Here is a 16,900-nt window from a genome sequence, read left to right on the forward strand (position 1 = left end):
CACAGTGATTTACTGACGTCAATAAAAGCGTATATGGAGGATTCAAAGCACTGCTCTTAATACCGGCAGTGGCAGATCACAGACTGTGCAGCCATCTGCCTTCGCAGCACCACTGCTGCTGTCTGACAGCACTTTTGTTTTTCTCTGCACAACAACATGACAGAAAAGACAACTCATCCTCCTGACCTCAGCAAGCTTTTGCCTTTATGAATGTAAACAGTGATGCTGTTTTTATTCTTACCACTGTGCGTTATTAATATCATTCTGGAGAATAAAGTACTGCGCCTTGTTTATTTGTATAAAAACATTAGGACTGAGATTTTAAGTCTTAATGAAGATGCGCAATCATTTGCGGAAGTGTTCAAATGTTTCTGACTGATAATACAATACTGTTTATATGGTTACATATTGTTTTCCTGGGTGCAGTACTATTCATCTTGAAATCCTTTAGATAGTAGAGTCTATATTATGACTATTTTCCATATGATTATAATTTTACTCAAACTGCAGCACTGCTATTCACTGTAGCTGTTTTTTTACTGTATGTGCCAGGTATGACTGTACTCATTATTCATATGCCAAAGGCAAAATATGTGTGTGAGGATAGAGGTAGGGTCCAATTACTAAAAAGAAAGCATAAGGGAAATAATTTACAAATATGGCGAATGGTAAAGAATTAACTAAAGTATCTTACAGTTAGGGTAAAATTGTAATCACTTGCTGACTTGTGTCTTGACTGTATAAAGTTGCCTCACACGATGTGCAATAATCTAAAGGGCATCCAGCTGTTTAACGTATCACAAAGTATAAGATGTGAACAGTAACAGGAGCCCTCTGACTGTGCTCGAGCCACTCCTGTTCACTTAATCACCATTTCATCTCTATCATAGGGTTTCCATAGTGTGTGTGTGTGTGTGTGTGTGTGTGTGTGTGTGTGTGTGTGTGTGTGTGTGTGTGTGTGTGTGTGTGTGGGGAAGATAGATAATTAACTGTAAGGCAGAGCATGATTAATGTGCCTCTGGATACAAGGAGAGGACATACGCTGTGCGAGGGGAATGTGAATAAGCAGCAAGGTATAATCCTGAAAAGTGAGTAGTGTGCAAACGTAAGGGAGGGCTACAATGGATTGCTGTCACCATAGCGACGCTCCCATTTAGCAGTAAATGGGAGCACCCCCCCCCCCCACCCCTCCTAGTATATTGTAAGTATACAATTATTACAAATAGCTAGATGTGATGATGTTCAGGACAATTGCATACAGGATTATATGAGTTTATAAAACCATCATGCCAGATGAGTCAGCAAAGGTTTTAGAGAGGATGCAATCCATCATCCAGTATCACATCAGATCAAACTATTTTATTCATTGTACTGCTTCTTGTTTATGTTCTGTAATAGAAGAAAATAAGCTTGCATATAGAGTGAGAAAGATTCAAGACATGTTTTTATGTCATTGTGTGGACAAAACAATCATGGTGTAGCATGTATTAAAAGCATAGGCCATTGTTTTCTGAAATTAATCAAAGTATAAATCAAAATGAACATGAATGAATATGTAGCTTTTATATTTATTATAGAATTTATATCCTTTCTAAATCTCTCATAATGTAAGCAGCTTACAAATAAATGTATTATCGAGAAATGTTCTATTTCACACAAAGAAATCGAATCAAAACCGTTTCCTCTCTCTTGGCGCCATCTTCTGGAGAGTAAACCACAATTCAATCAATTTGAGGGAGATGTTCCTAACTTGACATTAATTAATTAACCACCTCTTTGCAGATCAATAAAGTGCTTCGGGAGTGTTTGTCTTGGTGGTATTGCGGATTATTAGTTCTGACAATTGGCTTTTACTAATTTAAGAAAAAGGACAAATGGAGAGTTTTACTGTTATCTAAAAAAGCTTCAAAAACTGAAAATATGTTAAAATTAGAAACCAGATAGATTAAGATGCATTCTGTGGTTGTCCATGTCTTGTGTGTTTAATTTTGTTTCCATTCATGCAGCATTTGTTTAGGCTTATATTACTCATTTATTGTAAAGATATTTTTGAGTTTACTGTTTTTAACGCCCTTGGGGATTAGAAAATGAAACTAAAGGTAATGAATATATGGCAAACCATTTCCAACAGAAAATAATTATGAAAGATGATGTTAGAAAAACAACAAATACACGTTATGTCCCAATTATAAGTGAAATGGTCTATCATACATTTTATTTAATTCTAATTTGACTTAAAACTCAATCAGTAAATCTCATAAATATGATTTACAGTGAGTCATATTTTTTTAAGTAATGCCAAAATGTATATTTCTAATTTACTATCATCGTCATCTAATTGTGTGTCGTTTTCATCGCAGAACAGTCTCGCTACCTGTCCATGGGACCCTCCATGGTACAACCTCCAGGTGGCAGTATGATACAACAACCTAGACGACAGCTACAGTACAACACCGTAGAAGAAGAAGAAAGGGAAGCGGCGCATACGTCACACATGTATGAAGAGGCGTTGATTGTTAGCTTAAAAACAGAAATGGCGGGGTCCATAAACGGCTGTAAACACTGTGACTGAACATGTAACGACGGCCAGCTGCTTGTGATGTCGAAGGTTGGACAAGAGATTTTATAATCGTACAATAACGAAACAATTGCTTAATGCTAACTGCTGCTAGCCACATTGTTTTTAGCAACGTCCGTAGTTCACTATAGTGTCTTATTTATGATTGCTTAACGCTGCATCCAATTATATCCAATGATGATGTCGCTTTTCTGTTTTATTTTTATTTGTTGATTTTACTCAATTATTTGACTAAATATATATATATATTATATTTATTTCTTTGTTTTTATCGTATCAACGGTCTCACTGAGCTTTCTGGTATTGTTATTATTGCCTTGCTTTTGCTGATTTGTCTGTTTTAAAGCACTTTGTAAACTCTGTTTTTAAAGGTGCTACATAAATAAAGTTATTATTAATTATCACCGGTATGAATGTAGTATTTTACCTGAAAGAACCTTAACTTTACAACCAATGTCCACAGCCGTTAAGTTTAAACAGTCGTTAAACATAGATAATAAACAGTTGTTAGCTCACCTGTTTCTGGTTGTAGGACATCCAGTGGAACCTCAGACAATGTCAGGCAACGGAAAAGTCATCCCCAACACCCCGCTGGCCGTGGACTTCTGGCACGTGCGGAAGTGTCCGGGCACACGGCTGTTTTTCTTGTCCCACATGCACAGCGACCACACGGTGGGTTTGTCCTCCACCTGGAGCAACCGGCCCATCTACTGCTCACCAACCACCGCCGCTCTGCTCAGACTCAAACTGCAGGTGAGGGAAACGCAAACGTGTGTACTGTGACTCAAATTAAAGTACCACCCAGGTAAAATGTCACGTTATTTTATAACAGTTCAGTGTGCTGTAGCTAACTGGAGGGACTGTTTAATGCGGATGGGCTCCGTGCACGCTCATTGGAGCAACTGGTCACGGGTCTGTGTGCTTTACATTAGTAAAACAAAGACTTCTGACTGTTTTTTGCAGTCAGATTTGGTTTAAATTGTGCTCATATCTGTTTTGCAGTGCTAAAATATTATCTTTATTTTTTTTGTGACAACCCAGTCTCTTTAGTTTCTAGAAGATTTAAGTCAACATTCACTGTCCTTGTTTAATATGATAATATTTTTTCGCAAACAAAATGAATGGATGATCCTCTTTTACTTTGTCAACATATTTGTCATGTTAAACATTATTCCAAGCCCTTATGTGAAGAAGATTGGCATCATAGGGTTGCCGCGGTTAAGAACAACAGTAGATATAAAGCTGTATTTCTTCTACTGATCATTTCTATTTTTTGATCAGGTGAAAGAACAGTGGATCCATCCACTAGAGCTAGATGAGCCTTACCTGTTTGCACTGGATGACATCGGCAAGGAGAGGCTGGCAGTCACACTGATGGACGCCAACCATTGTCCGGGGGCTGTCATGTTTCTCTTCGAAGGCTACTTTGGCTCTATACTTTACACTGGTCAGTGTCTGAATGCATGGGCAACACATTTCATCTGATGCTTCTAGGATGTAGAAAAAAAATGTAAAGCTATTTTTTTTCTTCAGTATTTTGCTTTCCAACATCGTCATTGGTATCATATGACATACAAATATGTGCAGGTACTTTATCAATTACGGAATCGAGTAACAGTAAGCATTGACACATTATTCATTTCAGGTGACTTCAGATATACTCCCTCCATGTTGCGTGAGCCGTGCCTGAGGACCAACACCACTATAGATGTCCTGTACCTAGACAACACCAACTGTGATCCCAACCGCACCCTCCCCTCCAGACAGCGAGCCACTCAACAAATCAAAGAGATCATCCGCAGACACCCCAACCACAATGTTGTCATAGGTAATTTTATTTAGACCTTTCTACACATACCTTCTATACTTTCTCCTCATCTCAACAGGATGAACATACAGGTTCTCAAAAAGTTTTATACCGTCAGCTCTCTTAACGTCTTTGACTTTATTTGAAACAGTTATTTTTTTCCATCATTGTGACTATGTGTGCTGTCTTTGACACATCTTTCTATTGTCACACCTCTGTACATGTTTAAAAAAGTGATTTAATCGAGGTTCAAATCAAGCTAACAGCCTGAATAGTATCTTGGTTTGCCAGTTCGCAAAAAGCTGCGCTCTCTTTTTTTTTGTGACATTGCTGTTGCTCTGCACGCTCAGCTGAGACAGACCCTCATGCTCTCTTGCGCTTCCTTGCAGGTCTCTACGCACTTGGAAAGGAGTCCCTGCTGTTGGAGCTGGCGATGGAGTTTAAGACCTGGATCGAGGTGAGCTTTGAGAGGATGGAGACCCTCAAAGCGCTGAAGCTGCCTGACGTCTTCACCACTGACCCAGGAGCTGGTTGTATCCGAGTAGTGCAACAGTCAGAGATTTGCTCTGCCACTTTAAACCAGTGGAACAAAGAACAACCCACTTTGGCCATCATTCCCACCAGCAGGCCCCTGGTCTCTTTTCACTCCAACGTTCATGTGGTGCCGTACTCCGACCACTCCTCTTACCAAGAGCTGGAGGATTTTGTCTCCGCACTTAAACCTACCTCCCTTGTACCCATTGTAGGAAACCATGTACCCGGAAGTTTCTTTGCCTTACTGCCCACCAAAAAGCGCCATGAAATCCTGGTGCCCGAGTCCGTCCGACACTACATGTTGAGACAGCCTGAGAGCCAACTCGGCTCCTCCGCATACACCAGCCTTCGCCGCAGACGTTGCCAACCTCTTGTTCCCAAAGGGGTGGTATTTGAGTCTCCTGAAAGGGGATCCAAGAAGCCATGCGAAGAAGCCTGGGAGGCAGAGTGCCTGGAGCAGGATGCTTCTGAGGAAGAGATGGACACAGAAAGTGGTGAAAAGGACTCCGACTGCATCCTTGTTGACCTGAGCAAGGACCTCACCCCTAACAAAAACAGAAGAGGGACTGGAGATTTGTGGAGCCTCAATATCGTCCAAACAGTGTCTGAAGATATGGTGATGGCTGAGTCGGTGCCTCTCAGTCAACTCAGCCAGAGCAACTTTGCTCCAGTGGTGATCCGGACCAACACCAAGGCCTGCTTGAAGTCTGTCAGGAGGACAAAAGGGCCTTTTCAAACCAATGCCAAAATAATCTGCAGCACAGTTTCAAATGAAAATGACAGCAGCCAGCGTAGCAGACATGGTAATGTTCACAACAACCACACATTGTCAGGGTGTGATAGTATGAGTCAGCACAGTGGACATGGAATTGATCAGGACAGTGACATAATGTCGAATGACCAACTGAACAACATCGTGACAACATTGCAGAGCAGCCTCGATAACGATTCCTGCTCTTCATCCGGCTCGGAGACTGAGCTGAAGCAGGAGTATATAGAGGAGTTTGAAAGCAGTATTTTAGAGGCTCTCTCCTTCACAGAGGAGGACATGAAGGTGTGTGGCCTCTTGCAGCAGAGCTTTGTGCAACAGTTTTCTCTCTCTCCTTTCTGTGATGCACAAGAAGGAGCTTAGAAAAGTTTAGAAAAGCAGGCTTGTGATCAGTCTTTGGACCTGACCTGTGAAGAGACTGACCTCTGCCCACACCTTTCATCACGGTAGCCATGGCCTCGTGGAAATGTATGCCAAGGCAGCTTTCTTTGGTTAAAAAATAATCCAATTAAAAAAAACGAATGACTTTTGTTGTAATGGAAGGAACGAACCAGTGACTTTTATTAACCAGTATATGTGGTCGGGGCTGATGCACAGCTTACAGTAGTCTGTAATGGATGTTTGTAAAGTCACATTTCCACAATGTAAGCTCGTTACTCTTGTTTTGTTTTTCTGCCTCGAGAACCACCTGTTTCGTAAAAGCGGTTGCTTTTCCGTTCTTTGTTTTGATCAGTTGAAAATAAGAGTCTTATGTTAGATCTGCATTTTTCACCTTCATTTGTATATTTCCACAGTGTTTGAATAATGGACTTTTTTAAGTCAATTGTTAAATAGTATTATTGTTGAGAATCAAGGTGTTAAAGATAAATGGTGATTTTGGTATCTGTATTTTTTTCTTTGCATCTAGAGGAACTTTGTAATGAAACATGTTTGAGAAGATACTGTTTAAAATAAAGTGTTTCCTGTATATCCTGAAGCAGCTGTGGCAGTGTTCTTTCTTTGTTAGTCAACTACTGCAGATGGATCAGTGTGGAAACATGTTTTATGTTGCTGCTCATATTCATTAACAATCCAAGTGGAATTGTCAAGAGGCCAAAATCACTTCTCTTAAAAACATGCATGTGTATTGAGAAGCATGATTGCTTCTGATTGTATTATTCTTACAACAGGTTATTGTGCATTAATTCAGTTGTTTTTGTCCCCATGACCACCTTTAAAAGTATACTGCTCTTATCCGTTTTACATGTTTTGAGTAGACGTGACATAAACCAGCTGCGTGCTGCTCGGCTGCCCTCTGTGCGTATTTAACAACTCGCTGTGATAGTTTTAATCCCAAATCTTACCTGTTGGACTACAGTGCTTTACAACTCTTTGCATTCAAATGATTTGACACGGTTTATATTTGTCAGTTGTCAGAACATTGGGCCTTTCCAACATGGCAAATGATGTCTACCAGTCATCCTCTGTACTTCATACACACTTCAACATGTTATCTTGGACACGACCTTCCTCGACATGTTTGATTTACTTAGATAACAGATACAATATGCAACAAGGGGATCTATGAATTAACATAGGTTGGTCTCCAGCTCTGTGACAACAAGCTGCAGAAGCGAATAAAGGTAATTTGGACTAATAATTTTGGTCACGACTGAGTCTCTGTGAATCTTTCTGTTAATCGCTATAACATGAGGCACAGGGTCACGTGTTCCTACGTTAAGTTTATGTTGAGCTGATCCAACACACCGTCCTGCAGCCATAAATCTACTCAGCAATATGCATCACATTATAAATTTCATCAAGAACATGTGGCACATAAGATCACAGAGAAATGCTACTCACATAAAACTATTTTTAGAAGAATTTTAGAAATCAACCCAGAAAGTGTTTGACTGTTCAATAAAACATATTTTGGTAGATGCTGAAGAAGAATTACCTTTTTTTCAAAGACTGATAGCGCCATCTTGTGGTTTAATTAATCCAGACAGTTAAAAAAGTAGATTACTTGATTTCCATAGTAATTATTTTTCCGGGTGTTGGCTCAAGTGAAGTCATAGTTAGATCTTCATAAAGGAACTTTTCAAAAACATGTCTTTTCAGTTATTAACCATGAGCATGTGAAACAGGAGTTGTTAGCCAAATACATTTAAAAATCACGATTAGATAGGGCATATGAAATAACAACCTTGAATATAAAATAGGAAAGCGTATGTATGGGCCTCTGCTGACTGGATTCAAGAGTCCTGCTTTGAAGTGGCTGGGTAAGATCTGCATGACATTCCCACTGTTGATAGAACCAAGAACCAGAACCAAATATGCAGAACAAACAATGTCATTTATTTGATGACATTTTAAATAAAAATCACAACGATTAAAATATGCAGAACAAACAATGTAATTCATTTGATTATAACTATTTACATACTACTAATTCAGGTTAATTATCAAAGCAACAAGTGGAATAAACAATTTTAAAAAAATACACACGAGGAATTCAATTTGTCCAAAAACAATTCTAAATCAGAATCAGAATCAGCTTTGGTAATGTCCGATACCAGTGGCTCTAATTGAGCGTACACATCTTAAGCAATAACAGTCACCTGCATCACATCTCTGTCACTCAGGGCAGACTGAGGGCCATTGTCTCACAGATGTAATTGCGCTCGCCGACACAGACAATATCGTCCCAAGTGTTCAGCCAGTCCTCTGCTTCGATGTCTGCCGGCGGGACAATGGCCACACAGTCCTGCCCTGCATTGTCGATGTCCCAGGAGGCGATGGCATTGTTTGGCTCCCCGGGCATCCAGTAAATTAAATCCTTGTCCATTTTCTGTCCACTCACCCAACGGTGGAGGCCCTCCTTCACAAAGTCTTGCAAGCCTATCCATGCTGAATGGAAGCCCTGAGGGTGCGTCTGTTTAAACTGATACGTCAGGTTTGTTAAAAAGGCCTGGTCCTCTGCATTCCTGACGGTGGCCAGGTCACCCCCCATGTCCATGCAGTACAGTCGTGCAGTTTCCCACTTCTGTCGTTCCTTGGACAAGAAGAAACAGCGCGAGGCGTGTTCAATCCAGCCTGGAATACAGCGGGAGCACTGCAGGGACTCATTGCTGCAGAAACTCCACAGGAACGACAGTCTGCTGGAGGACAGGATCGAGAGCTGGTGTCGATTCTCTGCCTCCAGCTGAGCGGATGTTTGCTGCTCGTTGTTTAACCGCAGGTGCAACTGTTGGTTTTCTGCAGACGCCACGGCGATGATCTGCATGGATCGATTCTGAAGCAGGTTCAGTTTTCTGTTCTCCTCCCCCACAAGGTGACAGCTTTTAAGGGTTGCATTCAGAAAGGCGTTCAGCTCGTCGTTCGTCACCTGTAACTGTGCCTTTTCTTGCAGCGTGTCCTCCAACAGCAGGCTCAGCTGTGTAGTTTCAGCAGACAACGAGGTAAAGTTGTACCAGGTTGCGTTTATGGGCAACTCCAGTTGGCCAGCCTCACCTTCAAGGGTGACATTTTGACAAGTGGAATTCAGCAGTTCCTTCAGCTGATAATTTTTCATTTGCAACTGCTTGGTCGTTTTTGCCATATTCTGTAATTGCACTGTCAGGCATTGCTGTGTAGTTATCTGGACCAAGACGACAGCGGCCACACCACAAAGCATCACCACCCAAATCCCAATTGAAACGGCTTTCCAACTGAATCTTGGCCTCTGCACCAAGCTGTTTCGAGTCTCTCCTCCGTCTATTTCCACTTCCACTTCTGTGGGAATTGTTGCTGGTTCCTCACCAGGACTTTCACCATTAACACTAAGAGCAAAAAACAAAAGGTATCAAGAGATGTCACTGAAAACAAGATGCTCTAAAACCACACACTCATGCACTCACATAGCCTACCAATTAACGCTACGTAAATAAATACCAGATTGGACTTTATGCATGATTTCCTTTACTGTACTTTTGCTCCAGCTCCTAGTTCAATATCATCACCCAATATTCGCACCAAGACTACCTTGTCCTATCATTAAATTCAAAAATACATGTTAATTGTACCGATATTTAAAAAAACAAACTTAAAACAGACCAAAACAAGTGTTATAAATATAACTTATTTAATTACCTCTGATTCAATTGAATATCCTCAGGGTCAGCCATGTCTGAATTATCTGTTTTTAATCCAACAACTGCAGCAGCTCCAGCCAAGAAATGAACAAACGAATGGCAATCCAAACATTATTTTTCAAATTGTATTTTCGACCCCGAGTTGCCAAAACAACTTTAGATGCGCTGGAATCACCGGCGCGAGATCACGTTGTGCTTATCGCGAGATGTAGGTATTCTCCAAGGTGCGTTTAATTGAATGAATGGAATGTATGTTGTAGCCCCTTCACGCGACACACAAATATAGGCTGTGAATGTTTTAATTAGAACATAATATGTACTAGAGTAGTAACTCTACTTCAACTGTAGTATTCTGACATTTTCTGGTATATTGTATATACTTGTCTGTATTGCTTAGTCACCTCGCTAGCAAGAAATGAGCAGTGGTGGAATTACGTAGCCTAGCTAACGGTGAGGCTAACCGCTAACTTTGAGGGAACTAGTTACTTCTACGCTACTTTGCTTTGGTAACGTTACTTCTCCGACATTCAGTGATAAGTACTGTTTGTTTTACCGTTTACGTGACAGCTACTTGTCACTTGTACAGATTAAGATTATACATAAACATTGACGTTAACACGTGGCTACTCACTGGTTGTTGATTTAAATTGTGAGGAACGTTACTATTACTAGTGTGACTTAAGAACTTTCAAAATAATAGTAGCTCTGTACTTTTATCTTAGTGATATTTGATGCGCGTGTCTTCACAAGTCTTCACGCGAATGTAAAAAAAACTATTAAATCAATCAACTCTTGCTCTAATGTTGGACTCTACAGGAAATAGACTCCTCCAAAATAAGACACCAAGTTACACCTTTACGTCTCAGCTACACGTGTAAATACAATTTAAACACAATAAAAAGTATATTGTTAACAATAATCTATAAATCATCTGACTGATATGCAGTTTGCTTGCTGAAATAATCCTGAAAAAAAACAATGCACTTCCTACATCCCTCAAGCCTCCACTATCAAATAGTTTAGTCCTTTTTGATCCAACACACACCGTCCTGCAGCCATACATCTACTCACTACAGCAATGTGTACTAATAAGCAGCTGGAATGAGTCGTTAGCTTAAAAATGCAATGTCCCATTGTTTTAGGAAGTGATTTATCCTTGTTAGCCTTAAAAGAAAGTGAAACAAACTAGAAATGCATGACCCATTTTTTAAAGATTGTCATTGTCAGCAGGAACCAAAGGGCTTGAGGAGGAGCACCTGAGAGGACCCAGGACCTCCTCTGAGTTTGTACGTGAAAAAAACAAACTCAAACTAAACTTCACACTGACTTTGCGTTACTCGGCTGGCTTATTTTTGTTTTCTGTTCTGAAATCAGTCACTTGTAATTTATATTCACCTATAAAGGGACATCTGCTACCGTTGTTACTTCATAATGATCGTTTAAAAGGTTTTGTTTGAATTTTGTTTGTCATTTTAGAACGGCAGTTAATTTTGATCGCGTTTTATGTTAATGTGATACAGATGTGGCTCATAAAAAATGCTATTTTATTAAAAAGAACATGGGAGCTTTTTTGTATTTGCGGGAGACAAAATTATGAAAACTAGTATTAGCGGTTTTTGTGGTGTATTTTAAGCATACCAGGAAAAGTGCAGGAGTATTTAATAAAGTTACTTCTGGCTGTATTTGGGGACCTGTCGTTGGTGTTATTAGTTCTACTCGTGTTTTCCCTTTAATAAGAACAAATGTGCTGTGAGAAAGGTCTATACTTTTACAAGGATGCAGAAATGATGAATCGGTGCTAGCAGCTCAGATTGCTGTTGTATCCACAATCACAGTAAAGAGTGCTCCCTGGGTTATTATTTCGTATTGAGTATTTTGTAACCGATCATGTGACATCGTCCCTCTCTCTGCAGAAGCTGTACTCTCTCTCTCTCTCTATCAGGAGTCTGGCAGATCTGCAGCCAAATACTTTATCAACAGCAATCCCAAGTTCTTCACCAAAGACTTTGCTGAGCCACATATACCAGTAAGAAACACATATGTTATACAGCGAGTGAATACGTAGAGAGGGCTGGATAGTATATAGTCACAGGTGTGAGTAATTAAGGGGATTGAAATCAAACAACAGCAGTCACACAGCAGGATAAAAAAAACAAGTTATGAAAGTTAAACTGTAGCTTTACTCTCATGGCAAACATATCTTTGTTTGGTTTCACTTTAACGTTTGAAACATTGCTGATGTAAAGCATTCAAATATCTAGTGATATTGTTTGATTCCTATTACCTTTGTGCTGTGCGTGCTTGCGTGCGTGTGTGTGTGTGTGTGTCGTGGAACAGTCAGAGATTTGCTCTGCCACTTTAAACCAGTGGAACAAAGAACAACCCACTTTGGCCATCATTCCCACCAGCAGGCCCCTGGTCTCTTTTCACCCCAACGTCCATGTGGTGCCGTACTCCGACCACTCCTCTTACCAAGAGCTGGGGGATGCAAAGAAGCCTGGGAGGCAGAATGCCTGGAGCAGGATGCTTCTGAGGAAGAGATGGACATAGAAAGTGGTGAAAAGGACTCTGACTGCATCCTTGTTGACCTTAACAAGGACCTCACCCCCTAACAAAAACAGCACTGCACAGTTTCAAATGAAAATGACAGCAGCCAGCGTAGCAGACATGGTAATGTTCACAACAACCACACATTGTCAGGGTGTGATAGTATGAGTCAGCACAGTGGACATGGAATTGATCAGGACAGTGACATAATGTCGAATGACCAACTGAACAACATCGTGACAACATTGCAGAGCAGCCTCGATAACGATTCCTGCTCTTCATCCGGCTCGGAGACTGAGCTGAAGCAGGAGTATATAGAGGAGCTTGAAAGCAGTATTTTAGAGGCTCTCTCCTTCACAGAGGAGGACATGAAGGTGTGTGGCCTCTTGCAGCAGAGCTTTGTGCAACAGTTTTCCCTCTCTCCTTTCTGTGATGAACAAGAAGATGACATCTCAGACAAATAATGTGACCTGACGTTCAAGTTTTTGCCGCGCTTTAGAGGCCCTTATTTATATAATGTTGTATGTGTGGCCTGGAGTTTAGAAAAGCAGGCTTGTGATCAGTCTTTGGACCTGACCTGTGAAGAGACTGACCTCTGCCCACACCTTTCATCACGGTAGCCATGGCCTCGTGGAAATGTATGCCAAGGCAGCTTTCTTTGGTTAAAAAAAATAATAATCTAATTAAAAAACTAATTCATTTTGTTGTAATGGAAGGAACGAACCGGTATATGCGGTCGGGGCTGATGCACAGCTTACAGTAGTCTGTAATGGATGTTTGTAAAGTCACATTTCCACAATGATAGACAAGTAAGCTCGTTACTCTTGTTTTGTTTTTCTGCCTCGAGAACCACCTGTTTCGTAAAAGTGGTTGCTTTTCCGTTCTTTGTTTTGAGGAGTTGACAATAAGAGTCTTATGTTAGATTTGCATTTTTCACCTTCATTCGTGTATTTCCACTGTTTGAATAATGGACTTTTTTAAGTCAATTGTGAAATCTTCAAGACTGGTGTCAGTTGTTGTTTTTTTGTTGAGAATCAAGGTGTTAAAGATAAATGGTGATTTTGGTATCATCTGTATTTTTACTTTGTAATGAAACATGTTTGAGAAGATACTGTTTAAAATAAAGTGTTTCCTGTATATCCTTAAGTAGCTGTGGCAGTGTTCTTTCTTTGTTAGTCAACTACTGCAGATGGATCAGTGTGGAAACATGTTTTATGTTGCTGCTCATATTCATTAACAATCCAAGTGGAATTGTCAAGAGGCCAAAATCACTTCTCTTAAAAACATGCATGTGTATTGAGAAGCATGATTGCTTCTGATTGTATTATTCTTACAACAGGTTATTGTGCATTAATTCAGTTGTTTTTGTCCCCATGACCACCTTTAAAAGTAGCTGCTCTTATCCGTTTTACATGTTTTGAGTAGACGTGACATAAACCAGCTGCGTGCTGCTCGGCTGCCCTCTGTGCGTATTTAACAACTCGCTGTGATAGTTTTAATCCCAAATCTTACCTGTTGGACTACAGTGCTTTACAACTCTTTCATACCTGTTAACATTGTGCAGCAACAATTTGCTTTTTTACTTCTGGTTGTATTTTATTCAAATAACTAAAACAAAGCCACATAACACAATGCAACCTTTTCTGTAAATGTATTATGCGTATTACTAGGAGACTTGTGCTTTATGTGATAAATTACTGCATTTATGTTGATCTCATATTTATGAGCCTAGCAGCATTTTGTTTTAAAAAAGCAAAATGTTCCTCTTCAGAGGGAATAATTTCTTGTGAAGTCAAGGAACGTTAGAACTGTAATATGTATGTAGAAAACCGGCTCCTTATATGTGGACTTTCTCCTCAATAAATTGCCCTTTTATTTGCAAGTGAATGCGCTGTGATGTCCCTTTTTGAAAATCATTTTTTAAGCCCGATAACTTAAGAAGTCCACACACTGAGATTTCTGTCAGCATCTACTATATATGTGAGCTAAGCATTAATAGTTGCTTCCTGTTGCAATGCTGTCATTCCTCCTTAAGATGGCAGTAGTTTATTAAGACAAGTTCAGCAGATGCTTTTACTTTGTCTTGCTTCTCATTTAATTAGGTTTTAGGTTTCTGCAGTATGTCTGATTCCTGCAGCAACATTGTTTTGTATATTTGGTCGGGAAAAGCACGCTGAGCAGTAATGACTCTGCTCTCAAAAGAATCCCATTGTGTCTCCATGGTTTTTATAAAGATAATAAAAATGTACAATACAAACTGATTGTTAGAAAATGAACAGAAGCCTGCTATGCTCTTAATGTGAAGGTCTTTCTGCGTTTTTCAAACTCTGCATATTTATATTTGTATAATGTTGAGGTAAGCATGCTGCACTACCCGACTACAAAGCAGGACGGACTGTCGCCCTGCATTGTAAATGTTACATAAGGAACAGTACAACCAGAGAACTGTGCTTAAGAGTATTAAATACAGAAACATTACCCTTTTGACTGTTATATACACATTACATATTATTTTACTATATCTATTCATGTGTATTTGATTGTTGCAGCTGCTGGAGGTGGAGCTGGCTTTTAACTAATTTATTTGGGAATGCAACTAATAAATGTTTTGCATAAAAGTTTAATCTCTTAATTATTACAATAAATCAATTGTTTAACAAAAAACAGAGAAAGAGACACCATCACAATTACCAAGTGGGCACTTGGGCACAATTATAATAATAATAATTTAAAAAATGAATAAATATATGGATATAAAAGACAATAAAATTACTATTAAGCTGTAAATCTTTACATGTGAAGAGCTGGAACCATGAAAAAATGATTTCAACAATCAAAACAGTTCCCAATTAATTTTCCGTAGTTTAATCTATAAATATACCTCACATAAATATAATGGCGGTAAAAAGACAATATTTCTCTCTGAATTGTAGGGTAGTAGAAGTATAAAGTGGCATGAAAAGAACATACTAAAGTATAAATAACTCAAAATTGTATTGAAATACAGTACTTGAGTAAATGTACTTACAGTCCACCATTGATGGATGAGTGTGACAGGGTTCTTCTCACACGGGGCAGTTGCAGACAGTGAGATGCTCCACTTTCCTCACATGACCAGCTCTACGGGGACTCCAGGTAAAATGAGTCCAGCACTAAAAGAGCACAAGAATGGATTGTTTCAGTTTGCTTACGTTATAGTCAGTTGCAATATGTCTTGAACATGACAGTAGGGTGACAGTTTGCATTAAGACGCTTGCTTTTTTCCCTGCAGCCCAAAATGTTATTGTAAGTAAGTGCTGCAAAAAAAACAACATAAAAACTGAATATGGGAGAAAAAAACAAACCTTTTACACAATAAGTTAATATGAAGCTCTGGCAGTGAGGCCAGGAAATGAGAGGAAATGGAATGTTACATACTCCTACCAGCATCCCAGCAGGGTATTAGGGCTAAAGTAATGGATTTCTCACACATACCATTACTTCAAAGTGGAAATCATCAGGAAGCTGCTACCTGCGAGGCCAAGCCCTTTTACCTGGAGTAAAGCGGCTCTAGAATGAGGTGGCTATTGCAATGGTCCGTCAACTCTCCTTTCAAGTTAATATTTCTGTTCAGGATGGTGATCTGATTGGCAGAGTCTCTGCCTACCTCATCATGTATCTGACAATTCTACCTGCAGAAAGAAGTGCTGGGCAAGGAATATGGCATTTGGCAACAAAATCCACCCAGAATCAAAGTGCAGAGTCGGTTGTTTTTCCTTTTCTCTTTGCATTGTAAAGAAGAAGGTCAGGATGCTTGTGTGCAACTTCCAGCTCTGTTCCAGGAAGGGCTCTCAGTACATTCTTCAACTGTTACTAAGGACTAAAATGTGCTTCCACTCAAGACCCGCAAATCTAAAAAAAAGGTAACGCACCCGACAGGCGAGCACACCAAGCCTCTGTTTTGTGTGTTGAAGCACTTAATCACAGTCCACGGCTACTGTAGTATAATACAGGAAGGTCCCTGCCTCTTTGAACAGGATCTGTTTCTCATTTCTTTGTGATCCGAGGATGTTACAACAACTGCATTGTTTTGGAAGTGTTGGTCTGGAAAAAAAGACAGCCTTTTCTGTGTCATTCCCCCTCTGCCAGATCTATTGGGTCATATAAACCCTTTAACATTGTGAATATCTTATTGTCAAGGTCCTGTTTTGTATTTCAGTGTATTAGCAAGAAGATTCAGCTGATACTCACGGTTCAGATCGTATCACGGTTTTGAGTTACGGATCAGATCAGCAGAAAGAAATTGAGCAAATTGAACTTAAAAATGCCCCCAATCAAGTTTTTGTGCCGCCAATCGTCGATTGTAGCTTTTGTTATAATGCTGTGAAAAGATCTTCTTCAAACAGTTTCTCGCCAAAAACTACATTTAACGAGATTACATTTGAACTCATCATGATAACGTTCTAATTCAACTTCGCCCAATACTCATTTTTGCTGAACAGAGCCTGAACCCATCGTAACGTTACTGAAGGGAACCTCTGTCCGTTAGCCGTTAGCGGTGCTGCTAAAGTTAC

General features: G+C 39.8%; 1 protein-coding gene across 1 annotated transcript; it reads left to right on the top strand.

The window, feature by feature from the left end:
• The first annotated feature begins 2,471 nt into the window (after positions 1 to 2,471).
• dclre1b (DNA cross-link repair 1B) lies at positions 2,472 to 6,664 on the top strand. Its single transcript, XM_076095232.1, has 5 exons — positions 2,472 to 2,608; positions 3,111 to 3,331; positions 3,860 to 4,025; positions 4,224 to 4,406; positions 4,775 to 6,664. Exons 2-5 carry the CDS (start codon positions 3,134 to 3,136, stop codon positions 6,049 to 6,051), a joined length of 1,824 nt encoding a protein of 607 aa, XP_075951347.1. The 5' UTR covers positions 2,472 to 2,608; positions 3,111 to 3,133; the 3' UTR covers positions 6,052 to 6,664.
• The last annotated feature ends 10,236 nt before the right edge of the window (positions 6,665 to 16,900 follow it).

This window comes from Anarhichas minor, unplaced genomic scaffold, assembly GCF_050575085.1.
Source record: "Anarhichas minor isolate MPS153535 unplaced genomic scaffold, ASM5057508v1 ptg000003l, whole genome shotgun sequence".
Lineage (NCBI taxonomy): Eukaryota > Metazoa > Chordata > Actinopteri > Perciformes > Anarhichadidae > Anarhichas > Anarhichas minor.

What these genes read in the sequence shown, in the direction of transcription:
- dclre1b (XM_076095232.1), top strand. Translation starts at nt 3,134, where the DNA reads ATGTCAGGCAACGGAAAAGTCATCCCCAACACCCCGCTGGCCGTGGAC. An exon ending in TGGCTCTATACTTTACACTG is followed by an intron (nt 4,026 to 4,223) that starts GTCAGTGTCTGA and finishes TATTCATTTCAG; the next exon opens with GTGACTTCAGATATACTCCC. An exon ending in CAACCACAATGTTGTCATAG is followed by an intron (nt 4,407 to 4,774) that starts GTAATTTTATTT and finishes GCTTCCTTGCAG; the next exon opens with GTCTCTACGCACTTGGAAAG.